General features: G+C 40.7%; 1 protein-coding gene across 1 annotated transcript; it reads left to right on the top strand.

Moving 5' to 3' along the window:
• Positions 1 to 5,089: 5,089 nt before the first annotated feature.
• Positions 5,090 to 5,452, top strand: LOC148792232 (uncharacterized). Its single transcript, XM_088903766.1, has one exon. It carries the CDS (start codon positions 5,090 to 5,092, stop codon positions 5,450 to 5,452), a length of 363 nt encoding a protein of 120 aa, XP_088759892.1.
• The last annotated feature ends 18,184 nt before the right edge of the window (positions 5,453 to 23,636 follow it).

The following is a 23,636-nucleotide window of genomic DNA, read 5'->3' on the forward strand; positions in this document are numbered from 1 at the left end:
CACCTGAGCTCCTAGTGGCCCCAATGCCGAAAGATTTCAAGGTACCACCACTAGACAAGTATGATGGGTCTTTTGACCCCAACGATCATGTAGACACATTCTAGTCCCAAATGCATCTCACCAGGGCCGACGAGGCTTGCATGTGCATGGATTTCTCCACCACATTTAGAGGAGTAGTTCGGACCTAGTATAGAAACCTCGCGTCGGGTTCCATCAGAAGTTGGGCGCAGTTTGCGGACATGTTTACAACCCACTTCATCACCAGTAAGAAGTGCCCGAAGTCGCAAGAGAGCTTTCTGAATGTGGTGCAGAGGGAAGGAGAATCAATTCGAAGCTACATCAAGTGCTTCAACTAGACATGCCTATAGATACCAGCCCTTGATCCAACAGTATGCCTCACTGTTGCACGTAAAGGAATTACTCATAAGGAGTTCAAGTGACATGTTGTGGCAAACAAGCCGAAGAACATCACCGAGTTCCTCAGGCTGGCCGATCAGTTCATTAGTATAGGAGAGGAAATAAACCAGAAGACCGACAACCAGCAAGGTGAAAAGAGAAAGAGAGAAGAAGAAGGAACGAGCAACAAGCAGAAAAAGAAAAATAGCAAGTCCCCGAGCTTGAGGAATAAGTCCCCCTCATCAAGTTACAGGTCGGGTTGGCGTTCTAGAACTCCACCAGTAGAGAGAACCAACTATACTCCCCTTAGCGCAAAGCGAGGAGAGATCTTGATGGCCATTAAAGACTCCTCCATCGTCAAATGGCCACCCAGGCTACGGGGAGACCCAACGACTAGGAACCTGAATGTTTATTGTCACTTTCATCGGGACCATGGTCACAACACGGAAAACTGCAGAAACCTCCGTGATGAAATCGAAGAACTCATCCGCCGCGGGTACTTAAAGAAGTACATTTTGCACGAGGAGAAATGACAGGAGGACCGATAGGGAGATCAGAAGAAAGACGCCCCGAAAACCAGCAGGTAGAACGAATAGCCACCTCACTCGCTACTAGAAGAAAGAACGATCCGCGGGGTGGTCAATATGATCACTGGAGGATCCATTGTAGCGGGGTGTATAGCAGCAGCAAGACAGACTTTAGTCCGAGAACTAGAGCACAAGGCAGAGAACCCACCCAAGTGACCTCGGATCGAAGAACCCATTTATTTTACCGAGGACGATGCTCGTGGGATTCAATATCCTCATGACGATGCCCTAGTTGTAAAGTTGATCATCAATGACTTCGATGTGAAGCGGATCTTGGTGGACTCAAGCAGTTCGGCCGATATCCTCTTCAAAGGAACCTTTGACAAGTTACAACTACAACAGAGTGATCTAAAACCAATGGATATCCCACAAGTAGGGTTCAACGGAGAAGAAGTTAGGCCTATAGGTCGGGTCACAATACTAATGGAGGCGGGCACATGGCCGAATATTGTACAGTTTGAGCACACCTTCTTGGTGGTCGCAACTCCATTCCCTTACAATGCAATTATAGGTCGACCCATTACACATGCTTTACGCGCGATAGTATTGACTTACTATCTCGCGATGAAGTTTCTGATAGATTACGGAGTAGGGGTCATACGAGGCGATCAACTTGAATCCCGTAAGTGCTACATGGCTGCCCTCAAGGGAAAGGCAAAACTGGCAGAAGATGTCGAATTAGATCAACCAGCAGACTACACCAAGGAGCGAGCTGCCCCGATGGAAGAGACAGTCCACATACTGGTTTCTGAGACCGAGCCGATCAAAACTCTCAAGATCAGTGCACTGATAAGCGAACCGCTCTAAACAAAGCTAGTAAGTTTCTTGTTTAATAATTTAGATGTTTTCGCATGATCCGCGACAGAAATGCTTGAAATCGACTCTAGTGTGATAACTCATAAACTTAATGTGGACCCATTAGTCAGGCCAGTTAGACAAAGAAAATGCGACATCGCCCTGGAGCGGTGGAGAGTAGTCGATAAGGAGGTCGGGAAGCTCATCGCTGCAGACTTTGTCAGGGAGGTCCATTAATCGAGCTTAGTTGCCAACCAAGTGCTTGTAAAGAAAGCTAGTGGCGCATGTGTGTCGACTACACCGACCTGAACAGAGCCTGCCCAAAGGATTGCTTCCCCTTGCCCGGAGTGGACCACCTGATAGACGCGACCTCAGTGCATGAGTTGCTAAGTTTTATGGACGCTTATTTCGGCTACAACCAAATTAGGATGGACACAACCGACCAAGATAAAACTGCTTTTGTAATCAAATTCGTGCTGTACTATTATAAAGTTATGCCCTTTGGCTTGAAAAATGCTGGAGCAACTTCCCAGCAACTTGTAAACAAAATTTTTGAACCTTTGATTGGCAATAAAGTGGAATGCTATGTTGATGACATGGTCGTGAAGACCCAATTTTCTAGATCTTTAATTGATGATTTAGATGATGTTTTTCAAATTTTAAGGAAATATAAAATGAAGTTAAACCCAAATAAGTGTGTCTTCGGGGTCATGTCGGGCAAGTTCCTCAGTTACATAGTGAACTGATGTGGCATCAAAGCTAATTCGGATAAAATCAAGACTTGTTCATGGACTGAAGAGTGTTAGCTCACATTTGATGAGTTGAAAAGGTACCTAAGTACTGCCCCGATTTTAACCCAACAAGACTTGTTCATGGGTCGGGCCAGGCCGGGCTTTTGCTCTTCATTAACAAGATTTTTTCAGGCCCGAGCCCGAGCCCGGCCTGACCAACGGGCCTACAACTGGGGCTCGAGCCTAACCCTCATAAAAAGCCAAAAGCCCGACCTAACGGAGGATGAAATGTAGGGCGACTGAGTTCACTGGTGGTGCGGCTGGCGCCAGTGCCTAAGTTTGCCATCACCGATGCTTGAGTTCACTGGTTCCTGAGAATATGCAACAATGCATGAGAATGAGAAATGTGAGAGAGACAAGAGAGAGAGGAATGGTGGAGAGAGAGAGAAGATTCACCGCTAGAGAGAGGGGCGACTGAGTTCACTAGTGGCGTGGCTGGCGCCGGTGCCTGAGTTCGTCGGTTCCTGAATCCTGAGAATATGCGAGTGCGTGCGAGTGAGAACTGTGAGAGAGACGAGAGAAGAGAGAGAGAGAGAGAGAGAGAAGACTCACTGCTAGAAAGAGAGACGACAGGTGCCTGAGCTTGCCTATCACCTCTGAGACTGAGAACAGTGGTTGCTTGCTTGGATTAGCGCCGGTTATTGAGAGTGAGAATGAGGAGAGAAAGATAAAAGATGAAAAGAGGAAATAGGAAAGGTTAATCGACTAAGGTTTACAATAAAATACAAAATGTCGGGTTGGGCCGGGCTTTTGTGACAAATCCCGAGCCCGGCCCGTAAAATAGTCAGGCATGGGCTTTTAGGCCCGAGGTCAAGCCCGCGAGCTAAAGTTCATGTGCAAGCCTGTCCGGGGGTCAAGCCTGGCCGGGCCGACCCGTCGGACTACCCGACCCATGAACAGGTCTAAACCCGACCTGAGGAAGGAGATGAGTTGAAGCTGTATCTCTCTGCGCGTGACGAGGTGGTCAGCTCGGTACTAATTAGAGAAGTAGACCGGGTCCAACGACTCGTCTACTATGTAAGTAAAGTGTTGTAGGATGCAAAAACCAGATATCCCGACATTGAGAAACTGGCATACGCGCTAATAGTAGCAACTCGGAAATTACGCCCATACTTCCAAGCCCATACCATCGTCATCCTTACTAATAGACCTCTGAGGCACATCCTACTTAGGCCCGAGGTGTTAGGGAGATTGATGAAGTGGTCCATCGAGCTTAGCGAATACGACATCCAGTTCGAGCCATGGCCAGCGATCAAAGCCAAATTTTTGGTGGACTTCGTAGCGAAATGTATGTTCAGCACACTGACCCCTGAACTGGCTGAGCCTGCTAACGTGTCAGAGGCATCAACCAGTGCGGCACCGGTTCCGGTCATAGCAGTACCGACCTGGGACGAGGAGCCCTGGATCCTCCAACCAGCGAAGAAGCGGTGCAGGACTGATACTATATGGCCCAAGCGAGGTGAAGCTGGAGTACACTCTCCGGTTCAGATTCGAGGCGTTGAACAACGAGGCAAAGTATGGAGCACTAATTGCCGAGCTAAACTTAGTGAAGGAAATGGGTACAAAACATCTCATCGTGTGCAGTGGCTCACAGTTGGTAGTTAGCCAAGTTAATGGTGACTATGAAGCATGCGACTCAACTATGGTGACCTATTTAACCAAAGTCAGGGATATCCTACCAAGCTTCAACTCTTGTTTCATAAGCAGATTCCAAGGTCCGAGAATGCTGAGGCTAACACCTTGTCTTGACTAGCAAGTACTAGTGACAACACCATGCGAACTATGTACATAGAGGACCTCTCTCGGCCTAGCATTCTCGTGGGGGGGGGGGGGGGGGGGGGGGGGGGGGAGGTAGAAGAGGTCGCTCCCGTATTGCAAAAGGAACCGAGCTGAATTGACTCACTTGTTGATTATCTGCTCAACGGGACCCTACCTGTAGAACGCAATGCTGCTTGGAGGGTAGAGCGTCAATCAGCCCGATACGTCCTTATAGATGGATGACTGTACAGGAGATCCTTCACGCTCCCCTACCTACGTTGCCTGCGACCCTCAGAAGTTGAGTTCGTATTTCGCGATATCAATGAAGGATTATGTGGAGGACACTTGGGGGGCAAAGCACTCTCCCAAAAAACATTAAGGCAGGGCTACTATTGGCCCACAATGAAGGCAGACGCACTTGAGCTCATCAAGAAATGCGATAGATGTTAGAGGCATGCCAACATCCTCCATCAACCTACTACCAATTTAAAATATCTTACTATCCCGTGACCCTTCGCACAGTGGGGAATCAACATCCTCGGTTCTTTTTCACCGGAAACTGAGCAGAGGAAGTTCTTGGTCGTGGCAGTGGACTACTTTACGAAGTGGGTGGAAGCCAAACCGTTGGTTAGCATTACCGCCCGGAATGTGCAAAATTTCTTCTGGAAAAGCATCATGTGTCGTTTTGGACTGCCCAAAGTCTTGATTTCAAATAACTGGAAGCAATTCGAAGACATCAAATTCTAGAACTGGTACACCGAGATGGGGATTCAACAAAACTTCACTTCGGTAGTGCATCCACAAGCAAACGAACAGGCTGAAGTGACGAACAAGGTTATCCTCCGCAGACTGAAAGCTCGCCTTGCGCGAGCTAAAAGATTGTGGGTGGATGAGCTACCCAGTGTCCTTTGGTTATACCGGACTACCATCAAGACCATGATCGACGAGACACCCTTCATCCTCACATACGAGACGGAAGCCATGATCCCAATAGAGATTGAAGTATTGACATTGCGGCTCGAAGCTTACAACGAAGAGACAAACGACGATGAGCTCAAAACTAACTTGGACCTTGTCGAGGAGGTACACGATCTGGCCCACATTCAAACTATAGTTTACCAGTAGCGAGTAGCTTAGTATTATAACGCCCGTGTCAGGAAGTGACTATTCCAAGTCGGTGACCTAGTCCTCCATAAGGTAATGGTACCTGAGCTCGGCGTGGGTAAGCTCGGTCCGAATTGGGAAGGACCTTACCGGGTGAGATGGGTGTTTAGAGAAGGAACCTATGAACTCGAGACCATGGAAGGGAAACGGGTACCTCGAGCTTGGAACGTTGACAACCTAAGGAGATACTATCTGTAAACCTCAATGCAAACAAAAACGACTAAGTCCATAGGATCATCGAACTGATACAAATCCTATGGACGATGAATTGGAGAGAGGACCTTAAGTCACTCCCAGAAGCCTAAGGGCTATGGTGTCGAGCTGACAAGAGACTTCGGCATGATATAAGACCCAGTCGCCTCTCCGACATGGGTAGAGAAGTCCTAGTCACCTCTTGGGCATAGGCAACTTAAGACACGATCGCCTCTTCGGCATGGGCTCATTAAAACCCAATCGCTTTGGCATGGGCAAGGTGAAGTAACATGGGCACATACAGGTCGGGCATGTACTCTGCAGTGTCTGTTCACCTCGGCGTACAATAACAATTAGATTATTCCTATTCGAGTCGAGCTCACCAGCTCGGGAGTAATCTACACTTCGAAAAATTTTGCTCCTATTTGGTTTAGCTCGCCAACTTGGGAGTAATCTATACTTAGAAAATTTTTTGCACACAAAGAGTTTTGCAAAATACTTGTATTCCATTGATAAAGCACTTCGAGTACATAAAAAAAAGAAAAAACAACAACAACAAAAAGATTACAACTATTTAGCCGAGCTTGGAGGCTTGGGACATCGAGTATTTACAAAGGGGGTCCAAGAAAAGAGGCATCAGTCAGTTCGGGGCTCCTCATCCCCAACAGAGGCGTCAGCGGGCAGATCTGTCTCCATGTGGTCCTCGGCGGCATCAGCTCCCTCTCCCTCTCCCTCTCCCGTTGTCTCATCGTCGAGAAGGTCGTCGTCGCTCTCCTCCTCAGAGTTTGGGTCCTTAGCGTCTTCTATGGCCATCTCCTTGGTGATCTTGGATGTTGTGATGACATTAAGGTCAAGGTGGGGAAATTCATGCTGGGTTAACCATCTGCTGAGCTTAAATCCCTTGCGGTAGCTCGCTGTCTCGGCCTCGACCAGCTTCTCGCGATATTCCGTTGAAGACTTGTACTCCTCGACAGCCTTGACCTTGGCATCCTCCTTCGCCAGGAGCAGAATTTCAATCCGCTCCTTCACCAGCGCATCAGGGTTCTCATTCTCTCTCTTCAAAGTCACCTCGCGCTCCTCTAGCAGCTTCTTCTCCGCCTCTAGCTCTTTCTTCTCCGCCATCAACAGAGTCAACTGCTTCTTCTTGGCTTGTGCATCATTTTTCAGCTGATTGATTTCATTGTGAGCTAAGTTGAGCTCAGAGTGGACACTTCGGGAGGACTCCTTGGCTTCGAGAGCTCGCATTAAGTTCACCTTGGACTAGTAGGCCAGGGCATGGATCGAGGAGTTCACCTGCCAAAAGAAGAAACCAAGTATAAGTATGAAGAAAATCTAAGTATAAAGTATCCTGAAGGTTAAGTACATACCACCATGCAATGCATTGCCGCTCTGGCCCCGAGCTGAGCGACCGACAAGTCAGCCCAGCAAACAACCTCCTCAGAAAAGACCACATCCTTGCTCTTGAGGAGACCGAACTTCGGAGTCAAAATGCTCTAAGCGGAAGTGTCGCTACTCAACGGAGTGGTGGTTGCCTATATGTGCTGGGGCTCTGAAGATGTGGTTTCCTTGGGCATGCGGGACGGGGTAGCCTTGCCTTGGTCCTCCTTAACCAAGTCAATCACGGGAGGCTGTTCGGCGACTAGTGGGTGCTCGGGGACAGTGGCGCCGGCATCGGAGGTGGTGGTCTCGGTGTGGAGGTGAGCCTTCTTGGAGGCCCTCTTCTTCTTCTTCCCCTTCTGCATGCTCCCGAAGAGCTCATCGGTGGAAATGTCAGCCATGGTAGCTGCAAAAAGATGATTAACTGAGTTAGATGCAACATCAAAGTAAAACAAAACAAAGAAAACAAGTACAACAGTTGGCAACCTACCAGGAGGACTTAGATCAGCTTGTACGTGCTTCTCCTCGGTCACGAAGTTTTCGAACTTTAGGCCGAGCTTCGCCTAAGATCGAACCTCCTCCCGTGTCTTTGGGTCCAATGTGACGCCAGGGTCCTGGATGGCTCCAGTGAGTCGGGAACGACCACCCATCGATGTTACGGACCACAAATTAACGTCTCTTCCAGGCCGGGAATTTGTTTGGGAGATCGTGCAACAGCTTGTACCCGGGATGAGGAGACATGTATTAACTTCACGTGTGCTCGGGTAGAACACAAGCCGAGTTCTTCTTGATGGAGAGGATTGAAGAAAAGATGTCGAGGTCGGTTATAATCGTGGAAAAGGGAAATGGTACCTACGATGTTGTGGATGGAGTTCGGATGTATCTAGTTTATGGCAATATCAAAAAACTTAACGAGTTTGACTATGAAAGGGTGGAGTGGAAGACATAGCCTGGCTATGAGCTGCTCCTCGAAGACAACGATCTCGTCATGACCATGATCCCAAGGAAAGTTGCCTAAGGGAATATTGTATACTAAGTTATTCGGGAGTCTGTATCGAGCTACTAAAGACAAGAGCCTGTTTGCTGTCATTGTAGACGAACCAAAGCTGTTTGGCAGGTGACCTCGGTGTGAGGTGGAGGCCGACTTTCCAGAGGCTTCTCGCTATCGCCGAGGTGAGTCCGCCTCGGACGGGCTGAAGTCTACATCTTGTGCCGAAGTGCCCACATCGGCAAGATGAGGCTCTGCGATCTGTGCCGAAGTGCCCACCTCGACCCCGGCGAATTCACCGCTCCCATCTAAAAGGATATCTAAGCTAAGACTAGACATGCTAATGGAAAGGACAATGGAATCGAAAGCAAAGGAAGACGAACTCACCAAAGAAGACTGAAAAAAGCAAGATGACATCGGACTCGGGAATAGCTGATAACTGAGCTGGGATACTTGAACGCGACCTCAAGGACTTTAGATTTGTGGTTTGTGGCAAAGAAAATGGGGCCTTCGGCCCCTATTTATAGCCATTATATCCGGGGATCAACGGCCAAGATCTGCGCGATCCAACGGCTCCTAGGAAAACTGGTTGCATGCTACCCGAGGTTGAAATCAGTTGAGCACACATTTTGACGTCTACAGAGTTTATAATCGGCTTGACATTTGCATACCTGATATGCAATTTGGGTCACTTTCTGGTTGAGCCAAATGGTCGAACAGGTCCAACCAAAGGTCCGCCCTCCGTACCACCTAAACGTCGTGCCAAATCCACCTGGGCTTGTCATGAACTCCTCGTGCCGGGTCAGGACCTCCTGACACGAGGAGTGGGGGGCAATTGATGAGGGGTAATTTGGCACGACCTATTAAGTAAAGGTTACGTGGACGCGATCTGCCAGTAGGATGACAACTCAGCAAGATGAGCCTAATCAGCAATTTTTAGAGCTTGGGTGTTCGGTCACCTCGGTACAAAGCCACCTCGGCATAGAGTCACCTCGGTATAGAGGCACCTCAGCACCTAAGCCAGTTCGGGGCCCAGGAATCGAAGTGACACATAATCGACTCCAAAAGCTTCTCAGCAGACTTCGAACCTCCCGAGATCACGCTGCGTAATGGTAGGACTTATCCTCTCCCCGCCCGGATCGGGTGGTAATGATAGACTTTATTGATTGATACGTTACTCCCCGTCTAAAGCGAAAACAAATCTCATCTACTCAGGCCGAAGATCCCGTAATCGTTTCGTGAGACCCACGACAACTCAACTATATAAGGGCATCAACCCCTCCAGGGCAAAGGTACACACAATTATTTACATTCTAGCTCTCTAGCATTCAAGCTTTTAGCTCGCAATCACAACAAGAATACTAACTTAATTAAGCATTAGAGCAACCTCACCGGGTCATCCACCCTAGTCTCTTTGATCTCTATTTTGCAGTTTGATCCAGATCGTCACGCGAACAATGTCCAAGCAACCTTCCAGGTAGGAGCTTTCAGATCTCGCATCGACATGTATCTGCGAGGTTGGCCCAAGGTTCCTAATTCTATATATGTGATTGTTGGTGTAATACATCTCATTTTCTGAATCATAGATAACTCAAAGGCTTGGGTGAATGAATGGGACCAGCGATTGAACCGGTTACTATTCCTTCTATTCCAGAAAATTAATCACAGACTATTTTGAGATTTTACAATTTTTTTATGGTGGAAAAACAGTTAAAAAGGCCAAAGATTATATAATAATAAATCATTTTGTCAAATGATTTTGGGCAAGGACCTTATCATTCTCTCCTTTTCAATTTTTAGTAGTGTTTAAGAAAATTAAAGCTAAAATGGGAGAATTTTAACTTGAATTATGGCTCATAGATTTATCCATCTAAATAGATCAAAGTCTACCATTGGATGGGTTCCCCAAGAGATCATCCCGGAAATTTCAAATGTAATGATTTATTGGAACTGAATTGGAGAACCCAGGGTGATTCCACCGCCGGTTTAATAGGCCTCCAAATACCCATTACTGCTGCCCTCACTTTCATTCAAGAGTTCAAATCTTAAAAAGCCATTTGCCGCGCCACTAATGGAGCCTGAAGAGTAGATCAATGAAATCAGCAAAATATTGGCGAGAGTCACAGACCTTTTAATAGGCCTCATAAGATAAATGTAATGAAAATCAAAATGGTTAGAATAATTGTGATCACCTTTTGAGTATTTAACCACTATTTTTTGGATTGCAATCAATTATTTCTCTGAAAACAATTATTTTTCCATTCTGCATCTGAATACATCAAAAATTTTCAGTTCCAATACATCATTACTTTTGAAATTTCCGGGATGAACTCTTGGGTAACCCATCCAATGGTGAAATGGTGGACTTTGATCCATTTAAATGGATAAATCTATGAACCATTTAATTACTTCAGAAAAAAATTAACGTCATTCTCAGGGACAATGGGTCAAACAATACGGGAGCATTAAGTACAGAAAATAATTCGAAGAATTATAGGCATTTGATTGAACATTATCCATTGACATTTAACAACATGTAGATCCTACCCAGGCAAAACAAAAACTTCAGTAAAATCTTTCGTCCATCTCTACGCTTTGAATTCGCCGATTGCTTTCACCAAACTTCTGGAGTGAGTCGTTGTAGAGGGAATCGACGAAGATCTAGCGAGTGGCTTTCACCTCCAATGGATATACTAGTCTCCGATATGTTCTTCAACTTTGGAGGTGAAGACACCCGCAAGACTATCATCGATGCACATCGAAAAGATTAACAGTAATACGCTGACGCCGATGATTCTTCTTGGACGAGGGAAGAGAGGGTAGAGGAGAGAGAAAGAAGGGACTGATGAGAAGGAAGCTTCTGTATCTGTGTATGTTGTCAGGCTCACTGAAATCGCCCGCCGGTGGTCGCTTGCTCCTGAGCTAGTGCTGGGTTTTTGTTTTAGAAGGTGCGTTCAACTGGCTGAAAATGAAAACGAAATGAAGTTGAACCGGGCTAACTTACGTTAACATGACTGTTAACATAACGGATCTGTTAGACTGATAGAGGATGACGTGCGCGCCTCTCAGTGGAGGGTTTACGCAACCCGTGAACCCAGGGGTCCACTGAATCTGAACTCGAGATTTCCATGCTAATAGAATGGTTCAGTGTTTTTGCTTGTGCAGAATCTCATTGTAATATTTGTAGGCCCCTCATCTTCTTTCCCAATGAATGACGTCGGCCATCTTTTTCTTAATCCTGGCACCATGCGACCCACCATTCCTTCTTTATAAGTGTTACCACAATAATAATCCTCATGAACTTGTTGCCATCTACCTTTCTTTACCTTGTCGTGAGTAGGCTTGCATCAATGGATCCAATATATAAAATCCAATCTAATGTTAATTCAATAGTGGTTGGATCCAAGATGTATTCAATCCAAAGTGATCCAAATTTAGATACGCATAAAGGTTTGTCATTAGGGGTGTTAATGGTATTTGAAAATCTGATTTTGAATTCAAGATTTGATATATTTGAATTGAATTCAAATAATTTAAATATCTAATCGGTTAAATTCAGATTTCCTATACTAAATAGTTAATCAGATTCAAATTTGGATATGACCTTATTCGATTTGATAAATATCTGAATTCTATCAATTATTTAATTCTTACACTTAAATATATAAAATACCTAAGTGTTTTATATAATTTATATATAATAATTAAATTATATAAATAATTTATATATTTATATACTTTATATAAATAAAATATTCATTAATTACCTAAAATAATTAATTGCTCGAATTCAAATCAAATGAAATATTGTAATATTTAATTGAATTCAAATTTGAATATTGATTTTCAATATTTGTTGGATATCAAATTTTCTAATCGGATTCGAATTCGGATATTGCCTTCTTTGATTTGAATTCGATTTGTTTACACCCCTACTTGTCATTCATTGATCATTACCTCTCTCTCTCTCTCTCTCTCCTAAATTCTCTCCCTTATTTTTTTTCCAAAATTCTTCTCTTCTCATTATTGCAGTGTATGGCATCAATGTTGTTGCCCTAGAAAACAGTGCCTCATAGGCACCACATTAGGAAAAAAATGGTGTAACGTTTGGTTCTATTTTTCCAAAAAATTCCTTGCCCTAGACCATGCCTTGGGAATTGAGAAAGCGTGGTTTGAGACAACATCAAATTTAGTGTTTTCTCCTTTTTGGAACCGTTGCTGCCAATGGTACAATGATGTGGCACCAATGTGGCATCATCTTAAGCATTGGATAATGTGGATAATGTAGACCAATGCTGAAAACGGTTATACAGCATTGGTACCAAACAAAACCAATGATGTTTCCCTAGAAAACATCCTATGTGGTAGCATCAATGCCAAACAAAAAAGGAGCCCTTTTCTGAGAAAATGGTGCAACAGACCCTCATCCATACAACAACGTTTTCTACAAATGGCTTTGAAGCAATGACATTGATGCCAAACACCTACTATGTCTTTATCTCTATGCAAATTTCTTTTTCTTATTGGGATTTTTTTTTTTTTATGAAAGGAGCTATCGGATTGTTATAGGTTAATTCAAACCAATCAAAATAAGTAGTAATAGCTTTTGGTTTCAATCAAATCCAATTTGATCAAACTATTTGACATCCAAAACCAATTTAATTGGACTGGATTAAGGTTTGACCGGAGCAGCATCCAGTCCATTGATAGTCTAGTCCTGAGTGTGTTTCAATAAGTCTTTCTTTACTTTAGGAAATGCCTTTCCTTATGCTTAAACCATAGCTAGTACAACAATTGCTACCCAACTTTGGTTTTTGCACCTATAGTCCTAAGCTAGAATCCCGTTCAATAAAATTTTGGGCCTTTACTAAACTAAAGGGGAATTTTATAGTTCAGTCCACTCTTAGGGTGGAACTAAGGTTTCAAGGGGTGGACTGAATCCTGTCTATGGATTGATGTTAAATTCATGGGCGAGATGCGGTTTAGGGGGGGGGGGGGGGGGCTATTAGTAAACTAAGAGGAGGCTGGTTTGAAGGAAAAGCAAGGGAAAGACAGGGCAACCTATACAAGATTTGTAATGGTTTTCCTACCTTTCCCTTTCTTTCCCTGCAATTTTAAGAAAGGGTAAATCACATATTAATACCTTATACTTTGGGCCTAGTATAAATTTGTCCCTAAACTTCAAAGTACCTAAGCTTCTAAAATGTGCCAACTAAGTACCTTGGATTTACATTATGATTAGTCTCTATCTCCCCCCCTGGAGATTCCAATTTCCAAAGATAATTTTTCATCATCATCTTCAGGTATTGGAATTCTTGAAAGCACGAAGATAATGGAATTCTTGAAAGCATGGAGATAATGGATAACTATGCTGATCCATAGTTTTCGTTCAAGGTTCTAATGGAGGAATGGATTGGTGTTAGTGCAAACTTTCTTGGAGACATGGTCATTTGATCTAATTTCGCACTCAATGAGCTTGATTTCGTCCTCTTGACTCTTGTCGTTAGATTAATAGCAAGCTTCATTCTCTTGTATCTTTTAGCCCCAATAGTGGCTACGCCATTGTTGAATCTTCCTCTTATCTTCACAAGCTGTCCAAAGAGCCATGTGTTTGAATCAAGAGCATATAATGTTCTTAAGGCTGCGTTTGGAAATGATGCAAATGGAGTGTAAATCCCGATTTAGGGTAAATTTGCACTCTGGTTCATTTTTGCCTGTATTTCAGCAACATTACATTTATGCACTGACAAATGACAGACTAGTGCATATTTACATTGATAATAAGATGTAAAAGTACATCAATAAAAAAGAAGTGAATTTGCATTCAAGTGGGCTTTTGATAAAAAAAAAGCATATGCTTTATTGAAATTCATGTTTGCATCCATTACAACTTAAAATCAGTTTGGTAAGAAGGTAAATTTGTCAGTGCAAAACTAACCCAACTTTGCAATTTATATGAACCATTTTACACTCTACATATTTGCATTTACACTATATTATTTGCATAATTTCCAAACACAGCCTAATGGTTTGTGCATAAAGGAACTCTGTTTGCTGCAGAGCTTATGGGCTCTATGATTTCAGATTGGTTGATTAAACGACGAGGAAGAAAATGGACTCCAATTTTGAGATGCCAAATAAGTCTCTGCCACCAGTATTGAATACTGTTAGGGGGTATTCGTTTTTTGTATTTTGAGAGGGGATTTTGGTTCCCATCGACTAAGAAATCCATGTCCTTTTTCCAGATTTATGTGGGGATCAGGGAGAATTTATTTTCCTCGGTATCACTTACCCGCTACCCATCTCCCGGTGGATAAATAATTTTCCCATCTATGGACCCCAATTTTGAGATGCCAAATAAGTCTCTGCCACCAGTATTGAATACTCTTAGGGGGTATTCGTTTTTTGTATTTTGAGAGGGGATTTTGGTTCCCATCAACTAAGAAATCCATGTCCTTTTTCCAGATTTATGTGGGGATCAGGGAGAATTTATTTTCCTATGGACCCCAATTTTGAGATGCCAAATAAGTCTCTGCCACCACTATTGAATACTCTTAGGGGGTATTCATTTTTTGTATTTTGAGAGGGGATTTTGGTTCCCATCGACTAAGAAATCCATGTCCTTTTTCCAGATTTATGTGGGGATCAGGGAGAATTTATTTTCCTCGGTATCACTTACCCGCTACCCATCTCCCGGTGGATAAATAACTTTCCCATCTAGAGTGAAAGTTGCCAACACTTGGATGGGACAAAATTGCCCATTTTAATAATGGATTTTTATGGTTAAAATGGTCATTGTCTTATTTACCTGGGAAATAAAAGAAAATGGATAAATGCACTTACCTAGGTAAGTATTTCTTAAGAACCGATCGAACCACTTATACCCATGTAAGTAACTTACTGAAAAGCAAACGGGGCCTTAATTGTGCAATTCATATGGGGCAGAGTAGTAACCTCTTAGTTAATTTCTGTTGGAGAATGGACTGCCATCTTTGGAATTTAAGGCCTAAGTGGTGATTTTAAGGTGTTTAAATAGCGTTCTGGGAGGTGCTTCATTTGTGATCTTGGCGAGGTTGACGGGATCACAAAAAGTTGAAGAGGGGAAGGTTGTAGTTTCCATGGATTTATAGAGCACGCAGTCTATGTCTAAGTAATTTGGTTTGTCTTCTTTCTTTTGTTAACTTTCAAGAAAATGAGAGCAAATGCATGTAGAGTTGGTTTTCATTAAAAGATGTGTAATTTTCTAATTATTGTTCACCATTTCTCTAGGAAACCATGAAGAAAAGAAGTAATCAAATAGTTATTATAGAAAATCATTGAGCTCTCTCACCAACAGTTGTACAGTTGCAGTGTTGAAGGTGGTGGAGAATCCTTGTAAACTACGTACTTCTACCGGTGATGAACATTTTTTTTCATGGCATCATCGATGAGAACACTGCTCAGTTGCTGGTTGGGTTGAGAGTGTTGTTGCATGAGTTGCAGAATGGTGTCCTCATAGAGATCTTCAAACAATACGTCAACCCATGCAGCTCTCTCTCGCTCATTGCTACATTTCCGACCGACCTAGCTACTTGGCGTGACTCTCCGCTCGTTCCATTGCATCTTGCAACACCATCTTTGGTATTTCTGTTCGGGGACAGAAGGGTTAGGATCATAATCTTCTAGGGAAGAGTTGCAACCACCGAGGTACAAGGTTTTCTAGCACCATCACCAATCTGTCTCATCATCGGGGACATTGTACGATGCAACAAGGGACAAAAAAGAAGAACAAGATAGGAGTGCTAGAAATAGGAAAAGCATTGCATATGGTTAATAAGTTTTGTAAGAAGGAGAATGAAAGCTCAATCAACCATAATTGCTTGGTTGAACTAGAGGTTAAAGAAGAAAGTACTTTCGGGATTTTAAAATGTTTGAAGGGCACATGACATCACATGCTTCAAGATAGCTGATGGAATGTTAATGGCTAGGCTTGTATTTATATTTCTCAAAGTTCAAGCCCTTAAGTGCCACTACCTCCAAAGTATAGGATACCTATTTATGATTTACCCTAAAATTTATTTATTTTTTTAACTAATAGATTTATTTTAACATTGAAAGTGGCTTTTTCAAACTTGAATAGTGCCATATAAGCATACTTTTATTATTTAATGGATTCATAAATGATGTCTCTAATGTTATCTACTTTTGCCTCAAAGTAACCTTTCCATCATAGTTTGGGGGCACAATTTGCCCTTTTAATTCTTTAGGGTCTAAAGTGATTTTTTGGCAAACTTCAAGACAGGTTTATTAGGATGGGGTAGATAAATACTACATCCACCTTGTCCCTAGTCAAAATAGTTTCGAGTTTCACCCCAAACTCGATGAAAGGACCCCAGTGGGTGCAAGTCAAAGAAGGGTTTGCATTTCCACTTAATCCCTTTGTTATCATATTAAATATCAGGCTTTCCCATGCATCACACATGCCCCAATAGTATATTTATAAATGTATTTATATTGCATATATTGAATTGAATTGGATCTTTATCAAATGTCCAATAAAACGATCCAAATCAAATTCGTATAAGAAGTTAGAGAATCTAACAGATTCGAATTTGAATTTGGATCATATGGATTTTCTATCGATCAGATTTATATATACTTCAAGTCAAATATAATTCAATCCATTTGCACCCATAACATCCCTTACACCAATAACAAGTGATCTATTACACATTGAGGGGTAAAAGAGTCAGCAACAGCAAACGAAAAGAGGATGTGAGTTATAATAAGAAATGATTTAATGGCCCATAATTTAATAATGAATATAACAATGAATGCAATGGTGGAGTAGAATTCATATAGCAGAACTCATGATTAGGACAAGGCTATAATGATGATTATATTCTGCACCTTCATTTAAAACTACTGATCTTCGTATTGACACTGGTCATATTTTATCGATACTTTGAACCTTGACAACCCATAAAACAGCTCTCAAGTTTTGCTAATTCAATCTCACCATAGACAACCCTATGTGTTAAAAGAAAGAAAATAACATGTGAACTTTAGATGGTCTTGATAAAAAAACACCCAAACATAATCCTGGCCTAGACCTTATGGAGTTTGTAAGTAATGAATCTAGAATTTCCGAAGGCTGAACCATTTTTGTCTCTAAAGTCAAGTCGATCAAACCATGATACATCAGCAACATGTATAATCAATTGTTCTACCCAATCTAAGGTTCTTCTTCCTTTAATTTCTTTTAACAATTCCCATGCATCACACGGGTCTTAACTAGTTCGATAATAAATGTAAGAGGTGCAAGTTGGATTGTCCAATTTAAAAAATCTCAACTATATTGGGCTCAGGTTAAGACTCGAATCTATTCAAAATTTAACAATTCCTCAACCCAACTTGAACCATAATTCTTGATCTCTCTTCTCAAAATATTTTACATCCCCTATAAAATGAAAATTATGAAATTATTACAGGTAAACTGTGAGTAATTGGCTCAGGTTTTAATCGGTCAAAACAGACCTCATTCCCAACTCTGTTTGTTTGATTAATAAAACATTTTAGATTATAATAATCTATTCAACTTCACCTTTAGCTATTAAAGATTCCCTGACTTCCTTAAAGTCTTATTCACTAAGGCTGTATTTGGTTTAAAGGAAAAGGTAGGGAAACCTTTACAAACCTTGTATAGATTTCCCTACATTTTCCTTCCTTTCCCTACCTTTTTCTTCAAACCAAACATAGACTAAAAGACAGTAATAAATTTTTCAATTCAGCCACTTAAGCTACAAGTAATAAATACTCCAGAGAAGTATAGATACACCCAATGCAGAAATCTAATTTCCACTACACAGCTATAAACATTCAAAACGACAAAAAATCACACTCTATGCACCCATACCCGCCCGTGAATTGGCATCAATTCCGAGCTGGCACCTATCCCAAATGCACTTTAAACCTACAAATTCTGACACTAGGGGTATCGGTCATTCTCCCTAAATACTCGCAAAACAGAAGTAGAAATGGATTGGATCCGTTCAAATCATTGGCAGCCCTAAATCGTAACAACACCAACACCAATGGTATTTGAAAATATCTTGACAATAAGTGGACTAATCCAACCTCTACATAGACGGGATTTATTGGAAACACAAATGCGTCTACATATGCCAACTGATGATGGCTCAGTTGATAGGTTCTCTAACTCGTCGGAGTAGAGACTTGGGATCAAATCCTGTTGCCACCAGGGTTTGGGGGGTGGGGGGGGGGGGGTGGTTAAGGGAAAGGGGATGGGCTACCCCCTGTTGTTTAACCCCATGAAGCAAAAAAAACAAATGCGTCTACATACTAGTCCCCAATGTTCTATACACATGGGGCCGGCCCACATTCCATGCACATGGGCCAGCATGGATGTTGCCCTGTGTGTAGGGGTGCTCATAAAAAATCAAAAATTGATTTATTTTATTTTATAAGCTATTTTTCCCTATCTTCTTTTGTTTTCTTTTAAAATTTTCCATTTCTCTTGTAACAACCTAGGTAACCAAACATGTAGCTTTATGCTCTCAATTTGTGTTGAACACCTTTTAGTGGAAACCTATTAAATTTTTGGGATTGAATGCCTGAATTAAGTTTTGGAATTTTAATATCCTATGAAAATATCATTTCTAGGTCATAGTGACATTGCTCTTACATCCAATAATCAAGCAATACAATGAGTAAAGACTCCGACAACATAACTAACAAATGCAAATTAATGTTGAAAAGTTAAGGCAAATTGATGTTCCTAATCTATTGAAGAGGTGAATTTATTACAGAAAAATAAACCCTTAAATATAATAATGGAGGCCACAAAAACAAGATGAACACAGGAATATCATGTTTATGCTTATTATAACAAAAAAAAAGGTTATATACAAAGTAAGATGAATTTTCATGAGATCAAGATTATGAGACATGCTAAGAAACTTTGAAATGAATGATTGAAACAAAAAAAATTAAAATAGGAAATAAATGTACTTGTGAACTAGTTTAACTTCATCCCCAAGAGATTAGCAAGGGTGAAGTTGAAAGGGAAGTTTAGGGAGAGTAAAGGCCTCTTCGCATGTTATTCTAGGGAAAACATGTGAACGGGTTTATGTTAATTTGAATCCAACTCTACCACATATGAGCTCTTTGTTCATAGTGGAACCATAGTCTTGTTTTGGATCCAACTCTACCACATATGAGCTCTTTGTTCATGTTAATTTGGACCAAGAGGAGCTTCAGATTATTTTTAGTGTTTACCTAGCTACCTAACCCATTATGTAATTTTTTGGCATTGCTCAGTTTGCTTTGCTAGACTTCCTTGGCTAACCAATGGATTAAAGTTTGGTTATTGTTCATTGTGGTTTAAAATAGAATATAAAAATAAGTAACCAATTTCCCTATATAGTTAACATGAAGAGAGAATGTGAATGTATGGGCATAGTTGGTAGGAATCAAAAGGATTAAAGGAGGTGAACTTTGTTTTGTGTACCTCTTGAGTCAACAGAATTTTTTTTGGAGAATTGGCTTCATTAGAAGTTTAAGGAAATTTTCCTTAAAATGGGCTTTAAGGCCATACAGATTATATGAGTAAATCCAAATGCCTAATGTGGTAGATCTATGCCACTAACTTCAATTGTATACCCTTGTCTACTGCTTCTTTTTGATGATTACCATTAAATCCAAGTCTAGGAAGATGAATCTTCATTAGTTGGAATTTTTACACCATTTCTTTATAATTTTATTTGTTGTTTGCAGTCATATATTGATTCTAGTATGTGATGTTTGTCCAGACACAGGTCATGGATATTTTGAAATTAATCAGAGAGGAATTAAGTGGAAAACCAACTAAGATACCTCATGAGATGTGATGATTCATGGTTATAAAGAAACTTGAAACGCTCACCTCAACAAATTGATTCTTTGTTGTACACAATGGAAAACAAAAAATGGATTTTCAAAGGGAAATATAGAGGATGGAGATGATATCATGCTGGCGTTGAGAATGTATTTTAACCATTCAATTATTACTTTCTATTTTCACATCTCAGGTATAAGCTAAGGTTGTTTAGAGTATATTTTTTCATTCTAATGAGTTCATCTATTATTATTGTGGTAAACTCAATGCTTCTATCTAATATTTTTAGCAAGGAAATATGCCTATGATATATTGCATATATATGAAATTTTTACAAGTTATATTACTTAGGCCTTGCCCATTTTTTAGTAAACATGGGTGAGTAAGTTGGTCAATGCTAGTGTGAGAGTTGATCAATTCACCCGCGTTAATGTTTTGGTATTAGTGGGTTTCACGAAAAAGAACGATTAATCACTTGGGTATATTACCCTTCACATACTTAGACTAGACTTGTTCATGGGCCGGGGCCGGGCCGGGCTTGGGTTGAGTTTTTACTGTGTATTAACAAATTTTTCTAAGGCCCGAGCCCAAGCTCGAGCCCGGCCCGACCATCGGGCCTATAGCTTGGGCCCGAGCCCGACCCTCAAAAAGCCCGAAGCCTGAGCCTGGGCCCAGGCCCGAAATTTAGTCTATACTATTACTATTATTAATGTTGAAGCGGCTGAATAGAGAGAGAGATTGAAATTATAAATATTATATTATTTATATATTTTATATAATATATAAAATACATATTATATATTTTATAAAATATATAATACTGAGTCGGGCCGGGCCGGGCTTTTTTGACAAATCCCGAGCCCGGCCCGAAACACAGTCGGGCTTACTATGTTAGGCCCGAGGTCAGACCCACATGCCTAATTATATGACCAAGCCCGGTCGGGCCGTCGGACTACCCAGCCCATGATGATGCAACATTAGAGCTTCGATGATACTTTTATGGATAAAACAATCATTGTTTATCCATATGAACTAGGCTTTAGAGTGAGGTGGCAAAATATTGAATTGTGGTGGGGTCACTTTTTACATCATCTAACTAGGACTGGACTGTGGAGTTTTGGAAGATAAAGTAAGTGCAGTCTTATCTAGATATGGCTACAAGTCCAATCCTTTAAATTATGGTGGTTATATTCGATAACTAGTAAATAAAAAAAAGCATATATAATTACCAATGCACTTTGGAATTGAATGTGGGAATCCCTATATCTAAGTAATTAACGTTTTACTAATTTTTCATGTAAAATTGGGAAGTTTGTTAACTTAAAAGCGTAACAAAGTAACTTGTAAAATAGTGAAATTTAAATGTTGACTATTTAAAAGAAAATTAAAATTTTGGTTCCAGATGTTATTACATATTGATGAATGAAGAATAACTTTATTCCACATTTAGTTGTTGAAGTTCCAAATTTTCTATTTGAGAAAACAACAAAGAATTAGAGCTTAAGGAGATATGTGCTATCATAGTGGAACTTAGAACTTACCATAAGATCGACTACAAGTATGACATTGATTAATGCATCAATTGAACCTATAAGCAAGGTTCAAAATTATCAGAATGTATCATGAGTATTGTAGAATACGTTTCATTTAAACATTAGTAACCAAGTGTAGATAGAGGTTTGCAAATTGTTAAACTAAAAAAAAGGAATATTGTACTATTTTTCATGCTCGATCCTCAATACTCTCTTTTTCAATATCAAGAGTATTCATCCTTTGAACCTTGACCATAAGAGTTTAGGTTTTCTCTTCACAGAGCGTGCCTTATACCAACTGCATATGTCCCAGCTGCACATCGAGAACATCTTTTATACATGTTTGTTGTTATTCATGGGGAGATATTCCCAATTCATGATGGGATGTGCAATGAGGCTGGTGTGAAGTGCAATCTATGAGGAACAAATCCCAATTCTAAATATAAGGAGGTGGTCAAAGGGAACACCAATGGAAGCTTGTAGCCTTGTGGGAGTATTGAGTATAGTATATATCATTTGCCTTTCGTGTAGTAAACAGTGTTGAGACAATGTGTCATATCATAGCCTTGGGTTAGGTCGGGTTGTTCAACTGGGCTAAAGTTATTTATTTTAAAAATTGAAAAAAAAACTTCAAATTTTAATTTTATATGAATTTTGATGTATACAATTTTTTATATATATAATAATTAAATAAAATAGTATAATAAAAATATTTATTTTATTAATATATTATATACTATATATTATTATATAATATATTATATACTATGTATTATATATAAATATGTAATATATATATATATATAATATTTATATAAAATATATATTTATATATATTCATATATATATAAAATATATATGAATATATATATAAAATACATATGGGTTGTGTCATGGGCCACGAGTGCCACGATACGAAAGAACAGGCCATGCTGACCCAGCCCACTAACCTGAAACCCTAGGCCCGGCATGGCCCATCAGCCCATATAATCATGTTGGGCCGTGCTGCAACGGTCCGACCATCTGGGTCAATAGCGATTCGAAAACTATGATAAAAATCCACTTGATTGGTTATTACTTTTTTGATATGATGGTTGATTGGGTTTGTGTTTGTTTGTAACTGAATAGAAAAGCCAACTATAACCAATAAATCACTGATGTAGCAAGAAACAAGAAAAAATCATTGAAAGTGTTACTGTGTTAGATATGTAAAGGGAACTAGATACTTTGTTGTTTTGATATATGGACCCTCAAAGAGATAAGATAATATGACCTACCAAGAAATGTTAGCCATCTAAGAGCCTTATTTATTCAGTTGGCTAAACCAAATTTAAAGGGATTATCTAGTGTTACACATGTCCTATATGGTTAGTTACTATCATTTAGTTACCCAAAAGCATGACACTCTTAAATTGTAAACAAAACGTTCTTTTTACCTTTACTTAGTTACCATTCATCAAGAATTGAAACCCCTGTACTTGGGAAACTAAAAAGTGAAAAGACAACAACAATCTCAATTTTGAAGAGATCAATCTGGTTTTGGAGACTCAACGCAGACTGAGCTTCTTTCTTTATTCAAAGGCTTCGATGATTGGGTGCTTTATGAGATACACAAAGTTGGAGTTGGGAATAAGACTCACAAACAATCATTGGCTTGATGAGAAGAAATGGGGCTTTGGGCCGTTGGTAGCTGCAAAATCACAACCAGGAAGATAGGTCATTGGACATTGGCTTGATCTTTTCATTCAATAGGGTCCAAAGATACAACAAACATTCTTGTTGATTCACTTGCATGAAAGGATGTTCATAGACAGAATTTATATCGGGGGTCCAGCCACAGCTCATGGTGCTCTTTGGGTGTTGGGGCCATGCTCTTGTATGTGCTAGTTTGGGGAAGTTTTGATCACTTTCGTCATTTCTCTCTACTTCCCTTTCTATCTCTGTTCTTTTCTCCCTCTTAGAATTATTAATAAAAAAAGGAAAACTACTGAGTATTTTAAAAATAGACTCCATTTTATCTATTCTCTCTGTCCCCTATGGCTAGATCTGAAAAAGAAAGGAAAAAAATATGGCAGAGGATATAATGTAAGGAAAAAGAATATCACTCTGTTAGGCAAGTGGCTATGAGACTCCCAATGGAAGAGACTATGGCATCAAGCTGTGATTAGCATTCATGGCAAA

Source organism: Nelumbo nucifera, chromosome 4, assembly GCF_055504915.1.
Source record: "Nelumbo nucifera cultivar China Antique chromosome 4, China Antique-T2T, whole genome shotgun sequence".
NCBI lineage: Eukaryota > Viridiplantae > Streptophyta > Magnoliopsida > Proteales > Nelumbonaceae > Nelumbo > Nelumbo nucifera.

Excerpts from the sequence above, each read along its gene's own strand:
- LOC148792232 (XM_088903766.1), top strand. The coding sequence starts at position 5,090 with ATGGGGATTCAACAAAACTTCACTTCGGTAGTGCATCCACAAGCAAAC.